The sequence below is a fragment of the Hordeum vulgare genome, chromosome 7H (genome assembly GCF_904849725.1).
Source record: "Hordeum vulgare subsp. vulgare chromosome 7H, MorexV3_pseudomolecules_assembly, whole genome shotgun sequence".
Taxonomy (NCBI): domain Eukaryota; kingdom Viridiplantae; phylum Streptophyta; class Magnoliopsida; order Poales; family Poaceae; genus Hordeum; species Hordeum vulgare.
The window spans coordinates 44,069,193-44,088,677 of record NC_058524.1 but is presented as its reverse complement, the minus strand read 5'-3'; the positions used below and the strand labels follow the sequence as shown (position 1 = coordinate 44,088,677).

The window sequence follows — 19,485 nt, the reverse complement described above, 5'->3', positions numbered from 1 at the left end:
TGAACTGTTCCAAAATCTATGCTCAAGAAGAATACAACCCACAATACCACAAGCATCACCAGATCCCGAGACACTGCAAAAGTGCCGATAGTGGGACCATATGAGCGTATAACCCATATCGAATTTCCCTTTGTATTTACGCTACTGTTACAAAACATATAACCGTGTTAACGTGCAACAGGACCCATGGGCATTGCAAATACCCTCTCAGCATTTTGCTCGATGTCAAATGCGGTGCTGCTCTGGCTCTTATCAGTGGACTGACAATCACCTCCATAAGAACCATAACTCAGCGTCGGGTTGTCCCCGCTACCGGTTGTGTGGAAGCCGACATTCACGTCTCCAGTGGCATGGCCCTCCTCGAGCTCGACGCACTCCTCTAGCTGCGCCACAACATCTGTCATTGCTGGCCGTTGCGTCGACGCATACGAGGTGCATTTTAGTGCGATATCTGCCACCTTCCACACGCTGTTAACATCGTATATTCCCTGCATGCTTCTTGCGTCAACCACACTTTCAATGTTGCCTCGCGCCATCCGTTTCCTTGCCCACTGAATGATGCTAGTTGGCTCTGCCCCCCGCAGTATGGCTGGCTTCCCTGTAATCAACTCCAAAAGTACAACACCAAAGCTGTACACATCACTCTTGGCTGTTGGCTGCATCGTTGCTTGGTACTCAGGATCGACATATCCCGGCGTGCCGACGAGCGTGTTTGTGGACACATAGGTGTCACTTTCACTGCTAAAGGCCTTGGATAGTCCGAAGTCGGCAATCCTAGCCTCCAACTTTGCATTCAAGAGGATGTTTGTGGCCTTCACATCCCTATGAATCAAGGGCGGGTTGCACCCCTTGTGCAGATACTCCAATCCTGCACATCAACATACCAGCTAATGCCCAAGTTTCTGGAAACATGAAAATTTCAGGAACAACAAACTCAAAATATTGAAGTGTGCACCTTGTGCAGATTCAAGTGCAATTCGGAGTCTCTGTCTCCAGGGTAAAGATCCCTTGATGCTTTTTCTTCCTACAATTAGATTGCGATATTTCTCCGTTTAAGCTATACCTAAGACATTAAAATGTAAAACATATGACTGAGAACCTCTGTACCTTCAATATGTTCTTGCAGGGTCCCTTCTGACATGTACTCGTAGACAAGTGCCATGTACTCCCCGTCATTGCAGTAACCAATCATGGAGACAAGATTCTTGTGGTGAATCCGGGTCAAAATATGAGCCTGGATAAATGTTTCTGAGTATAAATTTGTTGACAAAACATTTCTACTCATAAATATCAGATGTAGTCAAAGGAAGAAGTTTTTACCTCAGCAAGGAATTCCTTAACGCCTTGATTGGAAGACTGAGAGCGCAGCTTCACTGCCACCTGAGTACCAACTTTCAGGAAACCATCGTAGACATACCCAAACCCTCCTCGACCGAGTACTCGCTCGAAGTTATTCGTTATCATCTTGAGCTCTTCATATGTGAACCGACGGCTCTCAAGTCGCACCGAGCCGTCCCCATAGACACCGCTTCCTGACGCATAGCTGGCCGTTGGGTCATTTTGTGGCTTCACTGAGTTGTTCATCGAACCTTATATATATATATATATATATATATATATATATATATATATATATATATATATATATGTGTGTGTGTGTGTGTGTGTGTGTGTGTAGAATAGCACAACAAACATTACTAGTGTACATGGATCCATTGGAAAAATATTACTCCTCCTGAGCCCCCCACCCCTACCCCAAAACAAAATAACAAAAATAGACCCCCTAAATTTTGTTTGAAGTCGGCATCTCTTAAGTTTGATTAAGCTTTCAGGAAAAAGTGTCAAATCTAGAATAGTTAGTCAATATTAATAGATTTATAATGAAAAATCTAATAATAACACTTTTATTTGGTAAAGTAAATATTCATATTCTATTAATTTGGTTAAACCTAAGAAAGTTTAAGAGTGAATTTCGGTTTTTGCCCCCTATTTTGACATTTTTGACACTAGTTATCCCATTTAACGGGATTTCATCCGTTTTACCCCATTTAGCAAAGGTGTTGCAATAATTTACCCTGTTTAAAATTTTGTGAGCGTTTTCACCGATGGGTCTTAATTGTAAGGTCCAACTGGCATGTCACATCAGTGTGTTTTTTTCATGGTTTTTCTGCACGCCGAACCACATCGTCTACCTTCTCCTGACCGGTCAGGCTCGATATGATTGCAACATAGCAGCTCGCTGGATGGCCAAGTTGTCAAGGTCAGGCCGCACCACACTATCCTCCATTGTTCACTACACGCATCGCTTGCATTCCAATCACACGCACGATCCTGCCATAGTTTGGCCAAAAATCACTACCTCATTTGTTAGGAGGGGAAGGACGAGGTAGGGGACGAGCGGCAGGCAAAGCCTCAAGGCATGGCTATTGGCAATCGTCGGAGCCAGTACAACAATCTTCTCCCCTCCCATGCATGGCTCCATCCTCTGCTGCTCAACCCAGGTGGTTAGGTTTTTATGGCTAGATTTTCTCTCAGTCCGAAATGCATATTTGATAGGTTTAGGCTTCTTGTTTCCGTTTCGAAGAAGTATGACTGTACTTCATAAGCATGGCATAATCCCATTGAATAAATTATAGGAGAAATTGTTACTGATATAAACATGTATGTTTTTCTACAACATTATCATGTACAACCCTAATTATGCATGATTATGTGAATCATATTAAAACCGGTGTGTAAATATACTACTTCAATAACTTTGATACACGTACATATCTAAATACCTAGTCAAGTGCGAATATGTTGACCGGTAGAGAGTCATTATATATTTCCCGCTAAATGGGGTAATTAGTGTCAAAAATGTCAAAACAGGGGATAAAAATCGGAGTTCACTCAAAGTTTAACTTAAGATAAAACCTAGGGTTTTTTTGAAGAAAATTAGACAATAGGTGTTCTGATGCCAAACCCTCACCTTGTCTTTTTCGCCTCAGGAAGAAAAAGATTAGTGCCATTGCTACCACCACAACAACAATTACAGGGACAACAATTTTGATGATCAGCTTGCTCTTTATTTTGGCTGGCTGACATGAATCACCATTGGTGCAGAGGTCTGCATTGTTGTCGTATCTAGGAAGGCATGAAACGAAGAAGCATACATAAATTGATCAAGTGGCATGTTAGATATGCGAATTAAAATGAATAAAATATACCTTAGATTCAGGGAGCCATCTTGAATTCTTTTGAGAAGTCCAGAGGGGATTGATCCACTGAGTTGGTTACCTGACAAATCTCTATAGGAAGAAAAGGCTATTTACATTGCTCAAAGCAGTCACAGGAATGGGCAAATTTTGATAAAGTTGTCTGATCAACTTACAGAACTGTCAATGATTTTAACTCTGAAAGAGCATCTGGGATGGAGCCTGTCAAGTTATTATTCGACAGATTCCTGCAAGATATGAAACATGGTCCTTTTTGTTAGCATTTTTGTGTCATCAGTCCATCGACTACAAAAGAGGCCAAAATAGATCCAAAATTACTCTAGACGTACAAGTATTGGACGTTCTCGAGGCTTGCAAAAGAAGACGATATATCACCACTGAGCCGAGTGGAGGACATGTTTCTACATAGAGAAAACATTAAGTGATCAACTTTACTGCATGGTAGGAATGAAACCGTCTTGTTATTTTGACAGTTCTAATGATAATTGTCCCTAACATAAATATGTATTCCATGTGGATAGGAACTACTTACATGCTTCTAACCCTTGGAGGGCTTGCAGTGGCATAGTCGCAAGTCAATGTATCCCATACCATATTATTTGGAACACATGGATCACCCATCCAGTTCTTCAGCACCTTATACTTTGCCTTGATTGCCACCATGGCAGACACTGCAGTTAGTAGCACCAATTGTTTGGTGACATTTGCTAATTCTCATTTTCCTAAAAACATATGAAAACTGACATACTACTAAGCCAACAAATTGCACTTTTTAGTACACCTTCTGTCCCAAAATAAGTGTCGCAAACTTAACACTAAATTAGTACAAATTTTGTACTAGACCAACAACACTTATTTTGAGACGGAGGGAGTATAATAAAATGTAACTGCGATTTTAAGTTAGAACTAGGTTACAATGTTATATATGTAGTGACTTGAGAGGAGGCTGGTTGGATGTCCATGAAAATGCTTTCAAACGATACTGTTCAGGTTTGAGAAAAAACAGAAAATTTGTGAGTTGATTTCCATTTTAGGCGCACAGTACTGTGGTCATGTACATATTTTATACATGTCTACATAATGCACATACCATCCCTGGAGTATGTGCCGATGATAGTAGTAGGGATGACGGAGAACACCTCGAGAGCGTTGATTATCGGTGGCAGCGTTGAGTTGGGTGCGACGATAATGGAAACGTTGTAGTGGCTCTTCCGAGAGGGCAAGCTATTGTAGGTGGCGCCACCATAGAGGTACTTGGGCGTGAAGACATTTGGGTGCCATGGCTCGCCGTTGACGCTGACATAGAACTCGCGCACGTTGTTGCTGGAGAGGAGCTGCAGCTCGGAGAAGTGCATGATGGCGATGTATCCTGGCGATGGGTCGCTGAGCTGCGCCAAGGGGTCCCAGGAGAACTCTATGCTGTTGGACGTGTTCCGCCGTGGCATGATTGCTGTCTGCATCACCGCCGTTGGTACTTCGAACAAGTCGCTTTCTTCGTGATGCACCGTGTTCGTCGTTGTTATCTCGGTCCAGGTTGCTGAGTTAACCCTAGGGAACCATATTCTGTCATGTGGGTCGTCGGGATACCTAATCAATTATGTCTCATGGTTAGTGCCATGGAAAATATAGAGGAAAACAAGATATTCAAAATGGGGACTCACATGCTAGAGCTCATGGATCAACAAGAGATTCAAGAAAATATAAAAGAAAATCAAGAAAATTATGTTTTTTTTATAACAAAGGCCTCTTTGATTCGCAGGATTGTAAAAACACGTGAATAGACAAAAAGATGGGAATATTGTGTCATGCACATTTGAATCCTACAAATGTATATTAGCCTTTCTATGGAATATATATATTAGCCTTTTTATAGACAAAAACACATGAATAGACAAAAACACATGAATAGACAAAAACAAAGGAACTTTTCCAAGAGGTTGGAGTGTATATTAGCCTTTCTATGGAATGTAGTAAAAATGAGGAATAATTTCTATATGATTCAAACCTACAAATCAAACGACCAATGGACGAAAATTTCCTAAGAATTCCAATCCAACAAAAATCCTATGCATCAAAGGGGCTGAAAATTTGCTCGTGTTTTCTAACTGCGTGCAAATTTTTATTTTGAAAAAATAACATATGTTTTGGTCTTTGCATAAAAGAAAAAGTCAGTGCTCTACTAGAAAAGGAAAGGATACGGCTTATTTGTTTGGCCCAGATAACATAATGTGTCAATTCTCCACAAAACTTGTAAGCAATTAGAAGACACGAATATGCCAACGCAACCAAATTTCTTTTTTGTTATGTAATAATTTACTGTTTGCCTGGGAGCATAAATACCTACGCAGAGGAAAACATTTTTCATCTTTAATTTGATTCACCTGATGACGTTGTTTTCACTGGTCGGGCCGAAGTTGAGCCTGGACGAGAGGACAAGGCCCTGCGTCAGGGTTGCCTGTGGGTGGGTAGAGCGCCCTGTGCAGCAGCCTCATCTCGAATCTGTTCATTGCTTACGTCGAATTTGTGATCCTTGTACTCAGAGGTAAACGTGTGAATGGTCTCGCAAACATATTACAAGTGATTGTCGAACTTCATATGTATACCTCGTCGGACTTTATTATTTCTTCACCGGCTTCTCCATCAGTGGAGCTATCACCTTCTTCGTCATTGGACCTATCTCCTGCCCTATCGGCTTCATCTTCGTGTCGCTCGACCTCCATTCCATATTCAGAAGGGTTTAGATATGACGACGGAGATTCAGCTGGTTCAACGTCGGGGCCGTCTTTGATTATATCTTCGAGAAGTTCTTCCTCTTCGAGGTTCCTGATATGTGGATCCATAGTTCTGCAAAAAACGGACATTTGATTAATTAATAAACTAACAGACTATATAAGAGGGGTTGGAAACTTCGAAGTGTCGTTTTATATAGGAGGACCTTTAGTCCCGGGTCTTTGCTAGAAACACTATTAACACTTATGCATATACACTATACAATAGAAAAAATTAAATGACAAAAAAATATTTCTTCTTCTTGTAACGAGAACTCATCTCTTACAAAGGTTTATTAAAATTCTTTTTGCGTATTTGAGAATTTGACAAAACTATGAAAATGAAAAGTGTTTGAAATTTAGTACATTCCATACATGCATTACATAAAAAGTTTAATACATTATTACATTATTGCACCAATATTCCTATCTATTATTTCTGTTTTCTTCTAGGTCGTAGCCATGGAGAATCTTCATCATTCAGTAGGATGCTTGGGTCAGTTTTCACTTTGAAGGGCGGAATTTCATGAAACTTATTATAATCTTTTGACATGCCTGTCTTGTCATCTACTTCCACGATGTTTCTTTTCCCTGAAAGAACTATGTGGCGTTTTGGCTCATCGGACGATATCTTCTTTTCCTGATTTCTTTTTCTCGTTTTTGTAGACATGTCCTTCACATAGAAAACCTGGGCGACATCATTGGCTAGGACAAATGGTTCGTCCATGTACGCAAGATTGTTGAGATCCACTGTTGTCATGCCGTACTTTTGGTCTACAACTACCCCGCCTCCTGTCAGCTTCACCCATTTGCACCGAAACAAAGGGATCTTAAAAGTAGGTCCATAGTCAAGTTCTCATATATCATCTATGTACCCGTAATATGTTTCCAAACAGTGCCATTCTCGTCTGTTGCATCAAAGCGGACACCACTATTTTGGTTGGTGCTCTTTTTATCTTGGGCAACCGTGTAAAATGTATTCTCATTTATCTCATACCCTTGGAAAGTACATATAGTCGAAGATGGTGGCCTCGCCAAACAGTACAGCTCATCTCCAACGGTGTCATCATTCATGAAATGTGTCTGCAACCAACTGCCGAAAGTCTTTCCACTTTAATCCAAGAGTCAGCCTTCCCCGGGTTTTCGGAGCGTAGAATATTCTTGTGTCTCACAATATACGGAGCCACCACGGTGGAATTGTGTAGAACTGTGTAGTGTGCTTGAAAGAAAGAATGTTCGTCCATACATACTTTTGCTTTCCTTCCTAGTGTGCTTTTTCCTGTCAGCCTACCCTCATACCGAGATTCAGGAACACCAATCGGTTTAAGGTCAGGAAGAAAGTCCACACAAAACTCAATGACCTCCTTTGTTCCATAGCCCTTGGAGATGCTTCCTTCTGGCCTAGCACGGTTACGAACATATTTCTTTAAGACTCCCATGAACCTCTCGAAGGGGAACATATTGTGTAGAAATACAGGACCGAGAATTCTAATCTCTTCGACTAGGTGAACTAGGAGGTGTGTCATTATATTGAAGAAGGATGGCGGGAACAACAACTCAAAGCTGACCAGACATTTGACCACATCAATCTGTAACCCTGATAGACTTTCTCGATCGATTACCTTCTGAGAAATTGCATTGAGGAATGCACATACCTTCACAATTGCCAGGCGAACATTTTTCGGTAGAATTCCCCTCAATGCAACCGGAAGCAATTGCGTCATAAGCACGTGGCAGTCATGAGACTTTAGGTTTTGGAATTTTTTGCCTTTCATATTTATGATTCCCTTTATATTCGACGAGAAGCCAGTCGGGACATTGATACTGAAAAGGACTTCAAAGAAGATTTCCTTCTCTTCCTTAGTAAGAGCGTAGCTGGCACGCCCTTGAAACTGCCCTGGATGCATGTCATCTCTTCCTTTATGACGTTCCTGGTCCTCCCGTGCTTCCGGTGTATCTTTTGACTTCCCATACAAGCTCAGGAAGCCTAGAATATTCACGCAGAGATTCTTCGTCAGGTGCATCACGTCGATTGCCGAGCGGACCTCATGGACTTCCCAGTAGGGTAGCTCCCAAAATATAGATTTGTTCTTCCACATGGGTACGCGCTTATCAGGGCCGTTAGGAACAGGTTGGCTGCCAGGACCCTTTCCAAAGATTACTTTTAAATCTTTAACCATATCAAATACTTCAGCACCAGTACGGATGACAGGCTTCCCCCGGGGTTCTGCCTTGTCATTGAAATGCTTGCCTTTTTTCTTTAAGGGATGCTTGGGCGGAAGAAAACGATGATTGTACGGGTACACATTCTTCCTACATTTGTCCAGATATATACTTTCTGTTTGATCCAAACAGTGCGTGCATGCATTGTATCCCTTGTTTGACTGTCCTGAAATGTTACTAAGAGCAGGCCAATCATTGATGGTTACAAAAAGCAACGCTCGAAGGTCAAATTCCTCTTGTTTGTGCTCGTCCCACACACGTACACCTGGTTCGGCCCACAGCTGTAAAAGTTCATCAACTAATGGCCTTAGGTACATATCAATATCGTTGCCGGGTTGCTTTGGACCTTGGATAAGCACTGGCATCATAATGAACTTCCGCTTCATGCACAACCAAGGGGGAAGGTTGTAGATACATAGAGTAACGGGCCAGGTGCTGTGACTGCAACTCTGCTCCCCAAAAGGATTCATGCCATCTGTACTCAGACCTAACCATAAGTTCCTTGCGTCAGCTGCAAATCTCGGGAACTCTCTCTCGATTTTTCTCCACTGCCGACCATCAGCGGTGTGCCTCAACTTATCGTCTTTCATACGATCTTCCATGTGCCATCGCAACAACTTCGCATGATCTTTATTTCTGAACAGACGTTACAACCGTGGTATTATAGGAGCATACCACATCACCTTGGCAGGAACCCTCTTCCTGGGTGGCTCGCCCTCAATATCACCAGGGTCATCTTTTCTGATCTTATACTGCAATGCAGTGCAATACCGGGCATTTATCCATATTCTCGTACTTCTCACCGCGGTAGAGGATGCAGTCATTAGGGCATGCATGTATCTTCTGCACGTCTAATCCTAGAGGGCAGACAAGCTTCTTTGCTTCGTACGTGCTGGCGGGCAATTCGTTCTTTCTTGGAAGCATCTTCTTCATCAGTACCAACAACTTTTCGAATGACGAGTCAGTCACACCGGTCTCTGCCTTCCACTTCAGCAATTCTAGTGTGCTATCCAGCTTCTTCTCGCCATCTTCACAAGTTGGGTACAACAATTTGTTGTGGTCCTGTAACATATGCTCGAACTGCAACCTCTCCTTTTCTGTGTCGCAACCTCGCCGTGCATCAGAAATGACCCGGCCAAGATCATCAGCGGGCTCATCTAGTTCCCGTTCTTCATCCTGATCTTCTTCTTCATTGTCTTCTATTGCGGTATCAGCATACTCAGAGAACATAGATCGGTAGTTGTCATCATCGTTCTCTTCTTCGTCGTCGTCGTCTTCCATCATAACCCCTCTTTCTCCGTGCTTGGTCCAAACATTATAGCCCGACATAAAACCGGACCGAAGCAGATAGCTCTGAATGACTCTTGAGAAAGTGTAATCCTTCTCATTCCGACATTCAACACATGGACAAAACATATAGCCACCACCATGCTTGTTCGCATCGGCTGCATCTCGAAAAGAATGCACGCCTTCTCTGTAAGCGGCTGTGCGTCGATCACCGTACATCCATGGATGGCTCATCTGTGTTATACAACAGTATATCAAATACAATCACGATCCTAAAAATTAGTATCGCATGGTCTAAACGAGGAAATATAGTTGCTAACCTTTTAGAATAAGTAGAAATAAAGAGGAAGAGGTTTAAGCGTGGCTCAGGCATCTCATATCGTAGTTGTGTTCGGTGAACTGAAGCGGCATCGCTCTAACACACATTTCAACAAACACCTCTAGTGCATCAAAAAAAGTGGAGAGCTAGCACACAACCACAATCCTCCACCAAGAAAAATGCAAGGAAGAGGAGAGAGGGGGGTTGTGCTATATATAGGCAGAGGACTTTAGTTCCGGTTTGAGACATGCGGCGCACACCGCGTAGCCTTTTAGTCTCGGTTTGGGACACGAACCGGGACTAAAGGCTCCTTACGGACCGGGACTAAAGCCTCGAGGGAGGCATTGCGATTTGGGGCTACGTGGCCGGGCCTAGGACTAAAGGGTCCCGGCCAAAGGCCCGTTTTCCACTAGTGAACATACCGTTGCTGTCAGGCTGGGCGCGAGCTTGGAGTACGCCCCCGGCCGCAGCGGCGAGGCAGAGAAGCAGCAGCCACCGTATCGTTGGCGTCATTGTTCGGGGCGTTGATCGCTCCATTGCAGAAGCACCGGCAATGTAGCCCAATATATATGTTCAATAGCAGTTCGTGTACAGGTAGGATAGATATTACTCATATACTGTATATACTATATTATTAAGTTTCTTAGAATTGGAGGCCTTTCATTCAAGGGTCACCGATTTTGACTGGATCAACAATCTTTCATTTAGTTATTTTAGGTCACTATACTCTTTTATTCCATTGAGAAATTAAATATTTGATTTTGTCCATGATTTTGTCTCGGCAATAATTTTTCAAACCAATTGAAAGCAACCGGCCTATAAAAACTTATCTATTGTATGCACCCTTTCATCACCTAGAAAAAAGCATCAACATGTCGTAATGTAGCATCATACATGCATCCACGGAAAAAAATTCCACATATGTATGAGATACTTTTTTTTAGGGCAAGGTATGAGTTACTTAGGATATCACGAAATTACACCGCGAAAGCCCACCAGAATACTGCATTATATGAATAAAAAAAACACTCCATCATCTTTCCACTAACCAAACATAATAATCACTCCGTTCCCAAATAAAAAGGTGCATTAGGTTATTGAAAGGTCAATCTTTTTTAACTTTAACCAAGTTGAGAGGAAAAAGTATCAACATCCACAATACTAAATAATAAAATATGAAAAATTATTTTATGGTGAATCTAAGAATTCGATTTGATATTATGGATACTAATATGATTCTACAAAAATGGGTCAAATTTAAAGAGGTTTGACTTTAAAAAAAACTACACATTATATTTGGAGATAGGTTGAGTACAAAAAATATAAAAATTCAAAAACATCAACAGCGCAGCAAAACGCGCCTAACACTTCTACTCCCTCCGTTTCAAAATGACTCAAAAATGACTCAACTTTATACTAACTTTATTACAAAGTTGAGTCATTTTTGAATCATTTATTTTAAAACGGAAGGAGTTCTATGTTTGATTCTAGGTGCTCCATCCATGTCTCCGTCCATTGGGCCTGCTTGTCGTACCGTCATATGGTTGTTAGGCAGGGAGTTGACTTGCCTTTGAATTTGTCAATATCCTTGTTTTTCTCACTATTGTAAGCACGAGTTGGGGGGTTGGTTTGGTGGCTCTTCTGACTTTACAACTCTTGAACTGGCCGTGGGAGGTTGTGAATGTACCTTATTTGGAAGCTCAAATTCCATTGGTTACCCTCGCCTAAACTAAGGTGAGTTGATAGAAAGATACCAACCGACTACCAGAACTTCCTTCACCCTTAGTCTAAAACCTCAGCAAGTTGAAATGGGTGAAATACAAGTTGTCTATACCAAACTTTAGAAACCGATCAAGTAGACACTTAAAAAGTCGAATTCATAATTATAAACTTCAGCAACTCGTTATGGGTTTGTTCAATGCAATAATGCTAGACCTGCAAAGACTTACAAAGGTTTACTTAACCTTCCAAATTAATTCTTCTCTCCCCTCTGATTTTCAGTGAGGGTGGGACCCCTCATCCCTCAATTATCAATTACAATCCTACACATCAGTTTGTACGTAAAATCTTTAAGTAAGTCTTTGTAGATGTAGCATTACTCTTGTTCAATGTTAGAACAAACGGGTAGAAATAAGTTGGGAGTTATTACTACATAACAATGGACTTTGTAATACCACTTTTATCTTTTATTTCCATTGTAAGACTTGACATGTTCCCTAACAGTTGAGCCTTTTAAACCGTTATAAAGAGACCTTTATTTATTTATTTTAACTCCAGAGCAACTGTTCAAAGTCAGATTACATAAAACTACATATCATTTTTCTTCTCTTATTTGTCTTGTGTGTCTGCATAATATGGCTTCCCCTCCATCACTTGGCTGATAGCCTTTTCCAAAGACAGGACACGTCGTCGTGAAAAGAGCAGGGGTGGGGCCCCTGCTCGCCCCCCCCCCCCCCCCCCCCCCCGCGCGACGGACGAACCGCGAGAGATACACCCTCTTTCCAACCCCCTCCCATCGATCTCCCCTCCCGCCGCCGCTGGCATGGACCATCGGGCCCTGCCCGAGCGGCGCTCTCGACGGCGGGCCGTTCTTTCCCCGCACGCGTACACTACACCACGACACCACAATGCTGACATGCATCTGTTGGCAAAGCTATACGTTACCGCTGACCGTAGCCGACCAACGACGGGGCGGGGCGGCATAATGACGGCACGCCTCCGCCAACATTACCTCCTCCCGCGTGGCTACAATGCGGTTGGTCGTACCGCTGACCGCGGCTGGCTACCACAAGACGACGCCGCGCTGTACAGCCCATGTTGCGGCATGACAAGACCCCCTGGCCAACGGACCCACCCCTCCGGCTCCCGATGGGACCCAGTGGCCGGTGGGCCCTACAATCAACAAGACCCCTCGGCCGATGGGACTCCTGGCTGGCTAAGGAGGCTGCCAGTCGGGTCCCCCCAGCGACATATATGCATATTATGAGCCACGGGATTGGCCTATAAAACCCCTGGAGCCGCCCCATCCAAGGGACGACCAACTCCACCTTGCATCACGCACACACACACACACACACACACACACACACACAAGAGAGGTAGAGAGAGCAAGCTAGCTCCTTCTCCCTACTCCGTCGGATAGCTCAAGGAGCAACATTGTAGCCCGCTCGGTTCATTAATTAGACTAGTAGGACTAGGGGTGTTACCTCCCGCGGTGGGCTCCGAACCTGGGTACATCGTGTGTCTTGCACCACTTGTCCCCTATCCTGTTTCCGGAGCACGACGACGTTCTCTCGGCCCAACCACTCTCGATAAGCCACCACATAACATTTGTTGTGACAAAACCACGACAATCAACTACTTCATCAATTCCCTTCATCCCTTCTAATAGAAACCAAGGGAAAAAATAATAACACACCATAGCAAAATTGCGCTGCCCTCAAAATATGCTATTAGGGCGGTGTTTGTACAGGAGCTCCTACCTGCCGCTCGTTGCGGCAAAGAAGAGCTGCAACGCACGGGGGCTCGCCGTAACTGGGCCGGCCCAGCTTTTCTTTTGTTTCAAAAAATCTAATATTTTTTAAACATTTTTGAAAGCGCAAACTAATTTTTAAAGCACAAACATTTTTTGAATTTTGAGAACCAATTCTGAAACTGAGATTTTTTTTTAGAAATCGTGAATAAATTTGGAAGCACGAACAATTTTTTGAAGCATAAATTTTTTTTGAATCTTGAGAACAATATTTTGAAAAAGAGAACAATTTTGGAAAACCATGAACAAATTTGAAAGCACGAATAAATTTTTAAAGCACTAACATTTTTTGAAAGCGAGAACAAATTTTGAAACCGAGAATAATTTTTAAAAATCATGAACAAATTTGCAAGTGCCAACAATTTTTTAAAGCCCGAACAGTTTTTAAATCTTGAGAACAAAATTTTGAAACAGATAACAATTTTGAGAAACCCCAAACAAATTTGGAAGCACGCACAATTTCAAACATTGTTTAAAACAGAGAACAAATTTGAAAGCTTAAAAAAATTAAGCATGAACATTTTTTGATTCTTGAAAACAAAATTTAAAAATGAGAACAATTTTGACAAATTGTAAAGAAATTTGAAGCCCAAACAACTTTTTAAACATGTACTCCCTCCGTCCCAAAATAAATGACTCTTTTTTCTATTAACGTTACTACAAAACTAAGTTATTTTTAAGTCATTTTTTTCAAAACGGAGAGAGTATAAATCAAGAACATAATTTTAAATTGGTAACAAATTTCAACATTTTTCGAATTTGAAGAACAATTTTTGAAAATTCAGAACTTTTTTTGAAAACATAAAATATTTTTGAAAATCCAGAATATTTTTTGAAATATCTAGAACATTTTTTGAAGAATAAAAAATATTTTTCTAATTTTAAGAACAATTTTGAAAATGCGAAACATTTTCCAAATTTATGGATGAATTTTGAAAAATGATAAAGTTTTAAATTTGAAACATTTTTTAAAAGCAAGATTTTTTTGAAATTTAGAATCATTTTTCGTATTTAAATTTAAAAATATATATATATAACATTTAAAAAAAAAACAGAAAAGGACCCGACTATAAACCGGCGTCGCACCCAGGCTTTGTCGTGCGGCAGCTCGTCCATGCGTGTCGCTATCAGCTTGCGGTCGATAGGAAAAAGGCAGTGGCAGAGCATGCAGCGGTTGCTGGCAGCCCATGCATCCATGCACGGATGGGAAAAATAAGCAGTGCTGCAGTAAAAAGGTAGGCACACATGGTTTTTTTTTAAATCGTTTCCATACGGCGCGCTGACCGAACCGATGCGGCGGTCGGCCCCTCGCGTGCGGGCCCATGCAACATTTTCCTGACGCGCGCCCTTTGCTAGTCAGTGGATGCAACATTTTTCGTCTAAATTTGTTGCAACCAGCGTCATATTTGTTCTAAGCGTTTTTTTATTACATTTGTCCCAGTAAAAAAGTTGCATATACGTTTGGTTGCAACTCCAGTTCATCGGATTTTTCATTACAATCGATGTTTTTTACTTTTGTTACAACCGTGTTAATTTTTGCTACAGGCATCATGTTTTGCTGCAACCGTTCACTAAAAAAGTTACATACACGTTCACGTAGATATTTGTTACAACTGGCGTTTGACTTTTGCTATCACGCACCATCAGATTTTTTTTTGCTACGATCACGTAGATATTTTTTTTGCTATAAATTTTGTTTTTTGTTGCAACCGTTGAAAAAATTGCTGCATCGAAAGAAAAAATGTTACATGAAGATCCAACGGTGCGGACGCGCTTTCGGCCAGGCGCGCCGACGTATATCACTCCCCTTCTTTTTTCGAGGAATAAGCACACTAGCTAGCTATAGTAAAAAGAACAGACCGACACTATTCACAAAAGGAGCCTTTATATTGTTTGATATTTTTATGCAACACCTGCGTGTGCTTATAAAATCTAGTTGCTACAAAAATAATTTGCAGTGCTTGTCATTTTAAATGTATCTAATTGTCATGTTGTCTCGTAAAACTTGTCAGTGTTTTTTTTTTGGAAAAGAAGGTTTAGACCACCGGCCTCTGCATCAATCGATGCATACAACCATCTTTATTACTTATTCAACAAAGGTCTCATAAGAACATACATCAAGTCATTTGAAGCCCCACTCACACCTACAAAACGCGATAATGTGAATGCTCTCACTCTCCATATCTCAAACCGGTATCGTCGCCGATCCACCCACATAACGTATCGTAACTAACAGTCGGTGCAGCAGACCTAAAGCGTACACCACACGCACACGCTTTAGAAGCCGCCATCATCATCGAACCGCTGACCCATCTTCAGGAGAGAAATCCGCATCATCCATGCCAGTCCGGCCACCCGCCGACGCCACCACGGCGCGCAACGGTGCCACCTCCCCTGCGCTCATCCATCCAGACGCGAAGACTCTGTAAGATCTGTCGTGCGTAGCACCTGCCAAACAAGCATGACAAAGCGTAACACATGTTGCCCAGGCATGACCTGACATCACCACCGAAGCTCCGTGCAGGACGAAGACGCTCCACCTCCTTCCTCTGTCTTCTAGTGCTTCTCCACAAACGATGTTCCCTAGAGAGGAACGACACCGCAATGCCGCCATCGTCCGATCTGGAAAACCAGATCCTAGGGTTTCCCCTGGAGCAGCACGAGTGGATCGACCTGCCTGCGCTCATCCATCCAGATGCGAAGACTCGTAAGATCCGTCGTGCGTAGCACCTGCCGAACATGCATGACAAAGCGTAGCACCTGTCGGCCAGGCATGACCTGACATCACCACCGAAGCTCCGTGCAGGACGAAGACGCTCCACCTCCTGCCTCTGTCTTCCAGCGCTGCTCCACAAACAATGCTCCCTAGAGAGGAACGACACCGCAATGTCGTCATCGTCCGATCTGGAAAACCAGATCCTAGGGTTTCCCCTGGAGCAGCACGAGTGGATCGATAGTAGTTACAGGACGAAGCCTTCATCAAGGTAACGGCGCATAACGCCGCCATCGTCCGCCGTCGGCTCGGTTTTCACCGACAACTATGTCTCCCTGACTCGCAGCCAGTACCGAATCCTGCGACGAGCCCGGTCACGGGATCCCAAGATCCGCCATCACCGGTGCCGCCACAAAGACCCACCACCTGGCCCGTCATCCCCGGTGGAGGGGACGCCGCCACCACCATGGTCGGATCCGGGTTAGCCGTCGCCGTCGCCACCGCCAAGACCGGATCCGGGCCGAATGTCGCCGCTGCCACCGCCACCGGCCACGCCCAGGTCCACCTTCATCTTCTAGCCACGTCCAGCCGACCGGCACGCCACGCCCAGCCAATCTCCACCCACGTCTCCACGTGCCGCCACCGGAAACTGCTGTGCCGCCGTGCCTTGGATCCGCATGACGTCGTCACCGAAGCCGCCGTCCCACGCCGCACGACATTGAACGGGAAGAAGGGAAATCCCCGCCGTCGCCTACGTCGACCGGATCGGCGGCGCCGGCCAGGCTTTGCCCGGCCGCGTCCTTAGGTGTCGGTGAGGAAGACGGGAGGGAGAGGTGGCGGCTGGGGAGCCCTCCCCGTCGCCCACGGGAGCGACATGGGAGGGTCAGATCTTATCGAGTGGTCAAAACTTGTTAGTGTTAGCTTGTTATTTTAAATGTTTTGATATGCCTGCCATTTAATTCTACCTAGTTGTCATGTTCTCTCACAAAGCTTGTAAGTTATTGTAAAAAAGCTAATTGTCATGGTGTTTTGCTGTACTTATCAATTTAGTTCTGCTTAGTTGCCATGTTGTCTCATAAATCTTATCGATTGTTCTAAAAACCTAGTTGCCACAATGTTTCACTGTGCTTCTTAGTTTAATTCTCCCCAGTTATCTCACAAAAGCTTGTTAGTTGTTGTAAAGGCACTTGTCATTTTATTTCTACCTAGTTGCTATGTTGTCTCATAAATCTTGTCAATTGTTTTAAAAAGTAGTTGCCATAGTGTTTTATTGTGCTTCTCAGTTTAGTTATACTCTGTTGTCTTACAAAAATTTGTCAGCTATTGTAGAAACTAGTTGTCGCATTATTTTCCCGCACTTGCCATTTTATTTCTACCGAGTGGCCAGTTATTTCATAAAGATTGTCCGTTCTTGTAAAAATTTAACAAGGTGTTTTCTCAGTGCTTGTCTAGTTGGTTGCCGGTTTAATTTTATCAACATCGCCATATTTATGTTGGAAGGTAAAAACACAACATAAAAGCTTATTTGTTAAGCGGCATGAAAATTTCTGGAGATTAAGAGATTAAAAAGGAGACGCATCGCTCAACAAATTTTACAGTACATGGATATTGTAATTAATTCCATCTTTTTATACAATTGCCAATTTTTCTGACGAAGGTAGTAGATTTTCCAAAAGTAAAATGACAATTTTTATGCAACTGCCGAGTTGTTTTGGTACAGTGAGGGCTATCAAATTTCTTCCATGTTGTTAGCTCGATATAGCATCTACATCTGTTAAACATCATAAAAGAGACGGGAGGGGTATCCATAGCAAAAAAAATGATAGTACATTACTGCTTTAGAGCAACTCTAGCAGATCCCGTATCCCGCCGGCCCGCAAAACACGTTTGCAGTTCGTGCAAAACTGCTTTTGTGGGCCAGCGCAGGCTGGCACAGATGCAGACCCCGCATAATGGATCCGTAAAAAAATATATTTGCGGAATATGTTTTTTAGTGGTCGGCTTCTGTGGGTTCTGATCTGACGCAGCTCCTCCCGACCCGTAAAACTTAGATTTACAACTTAAATTGATCTAGCACAATGCTTTTCTTTACTTTTGCAACAACATTATAGATACAAAATATATCACCAATTCTTGGCTAGAATAGCAAAACCAAAGAAAACAAAAACCACAAGTATGCATTTCAGAAGATTCCCAACTTCCATAACTGCTCCCACTAGTTGAATCAATATCTTCTCCATGCACTCATTGCTGATCTGCGGATTCTTGATCTTGCTTTCTTCATCCTTCATCTTTGGTTCCAAAGAAGTAGAAGTTGCTTCCCCTCTAGTTGCACATGCAGCCGCATCATTGCATTCCATTGTACTAAGGAGTGCACTAACATCTATTAAGTTTTTTTCTATCAACAAATCAATATATTGGCCGTCCCAAAACCAAAATGAGCATCCATCGTCCTACACAAAAGAATGAGAAAGCTCGAAGTGAGCTACCGCAATTGAACTAACGAATGAGCTATGGAACGAGCTACCGCAAGTGCGCGTACCCCGTCGTTTTCGCATTTGTAGAACACCCATCCGGGGTGCGTCGGCGTGCCCGAAGTGAGCCGCAGCACTTGGCATCGGTAGTCGTCGCACTGTATGAGCGACATCGGCAGGCCACAAAGACGCTGCGCGAGCACCGAGCCCGGTGGACGGCCGGACGAATCCATGCCCGCAAACCTTTGGCGGCGGCGGGCGGACGAAGCCGTGCCTGCATGCGGCGATGCGCCCTTGCCTGGGCTGCGGCAGAGGCGCCCGACCACTCCATCGCCTCGGGCAGCAACCGGCAGCCGGAAAAAGACAAATCCGGCGGCCCGCGATGAAGTGCCGCAGATCTACAAATCCGGCGGCCCGCCGACGCAGGGGGAAGGGAGGGGAGGCCTCATGCGCGTGGCGGCCTTCCGGCGTGCCCCTGCCGGCTGCTGTCGCCGGAATCTTGGGCGGCGGCCAGCGGCGGTGCGAGGGGGAGAGGAGATGTGGTTGGTGGAAGAAAGCGAGGGATGAAATGTCCCCCACCAACCGCTTCCGCATATATGCAGGTCACCGCAGCCGCGAGGGAACCCGCGTTTTCCCGGGTTGGGGTCGGGATTTTGCCGCGTCCCCTAAAATTTTTTGCGGACCGGGGCGGGCTGCGGGGTCTGATCGGGCTGGTTTTCCGGCCCCGACCCGCATTTTAGCGATTATTTTACGGGTCGGGACGGGATGCGGGGTCTGATCGGGCTGGTTTTCCGGCTCCGACCCGCATTTTAGCGATTATTTTACGAGGCGGGCGGGATGCGGGGTCTGATCGGGCTGGTTTTCCGGCTCCGACCCGCATTTTAGCGATTATTTTACGGGTCGGGACGGGATGCGGGGTCTGATCGGGCTGGTTTTCCGGCTCCGACCCGC

At 43.8% G+C, this 19,485-nt stretch overlaps 1 protein-coding gene across 1 annotated transcript; it reads right to left on the bottom strand.

Annotated features, from left to right (window-relative positions):
• Window positions 1-16,528, bottom strand: LOC123408210 (receptor-like protein kinase At3g21340). The gene is made up of 12 exons (XM_045101376.1): window positions 16,414-16,528; window positions 5,600-5,705; window positions 4,309-4,805; window positions 3,751-3,889; window positions 3,548-3,619; window positions 3,374-3,445; window positions 3,210-3,290; window positions 2,972-3,126; window positions 1,321-1,589; window positions 1,108-1,234; window positions 956-1,024; window positions 1-868 (listed from the first exon to the last, which is right to left on the bottom strand). Exons 1-12 carry the CDS (start codon window positions 16,526-16,528, stop codon window positions 168-170), a joined length of 2,403 nt encoding a protein of 800 aa, XP_044957311.1. The 3' UTR covers window positions 1-167.
• Window positions 16,529-19,485: the final 2,957 nt, after the last annotated feature.

Excerpts from the sequence above, each read along its gene's own strand:
- LOC123408210 (XM_045101376.1), bottom strand. The coding sequence starts at position 16,528 with ATGGTGGTGGCGGCGTCCCCTCCACCGGGGATGACGGGCCAGGTGGTG. Across the intron at positions 3,620-3,750 it reads CCTCCAAGGGTTAGAAGCAT|AAACATGTCCTCCACTCGGC; the intron begins GTAAGTAGTTCC and ends TTCTCTATGTAG. Across the intron at positions 3,127-3,209 it reads GATGGCTCCCTGAATCTAAG|ATACGACAACAATGCAGACC; the intron begins GTATATTTTATT and ends ATGCCTTCCTAG.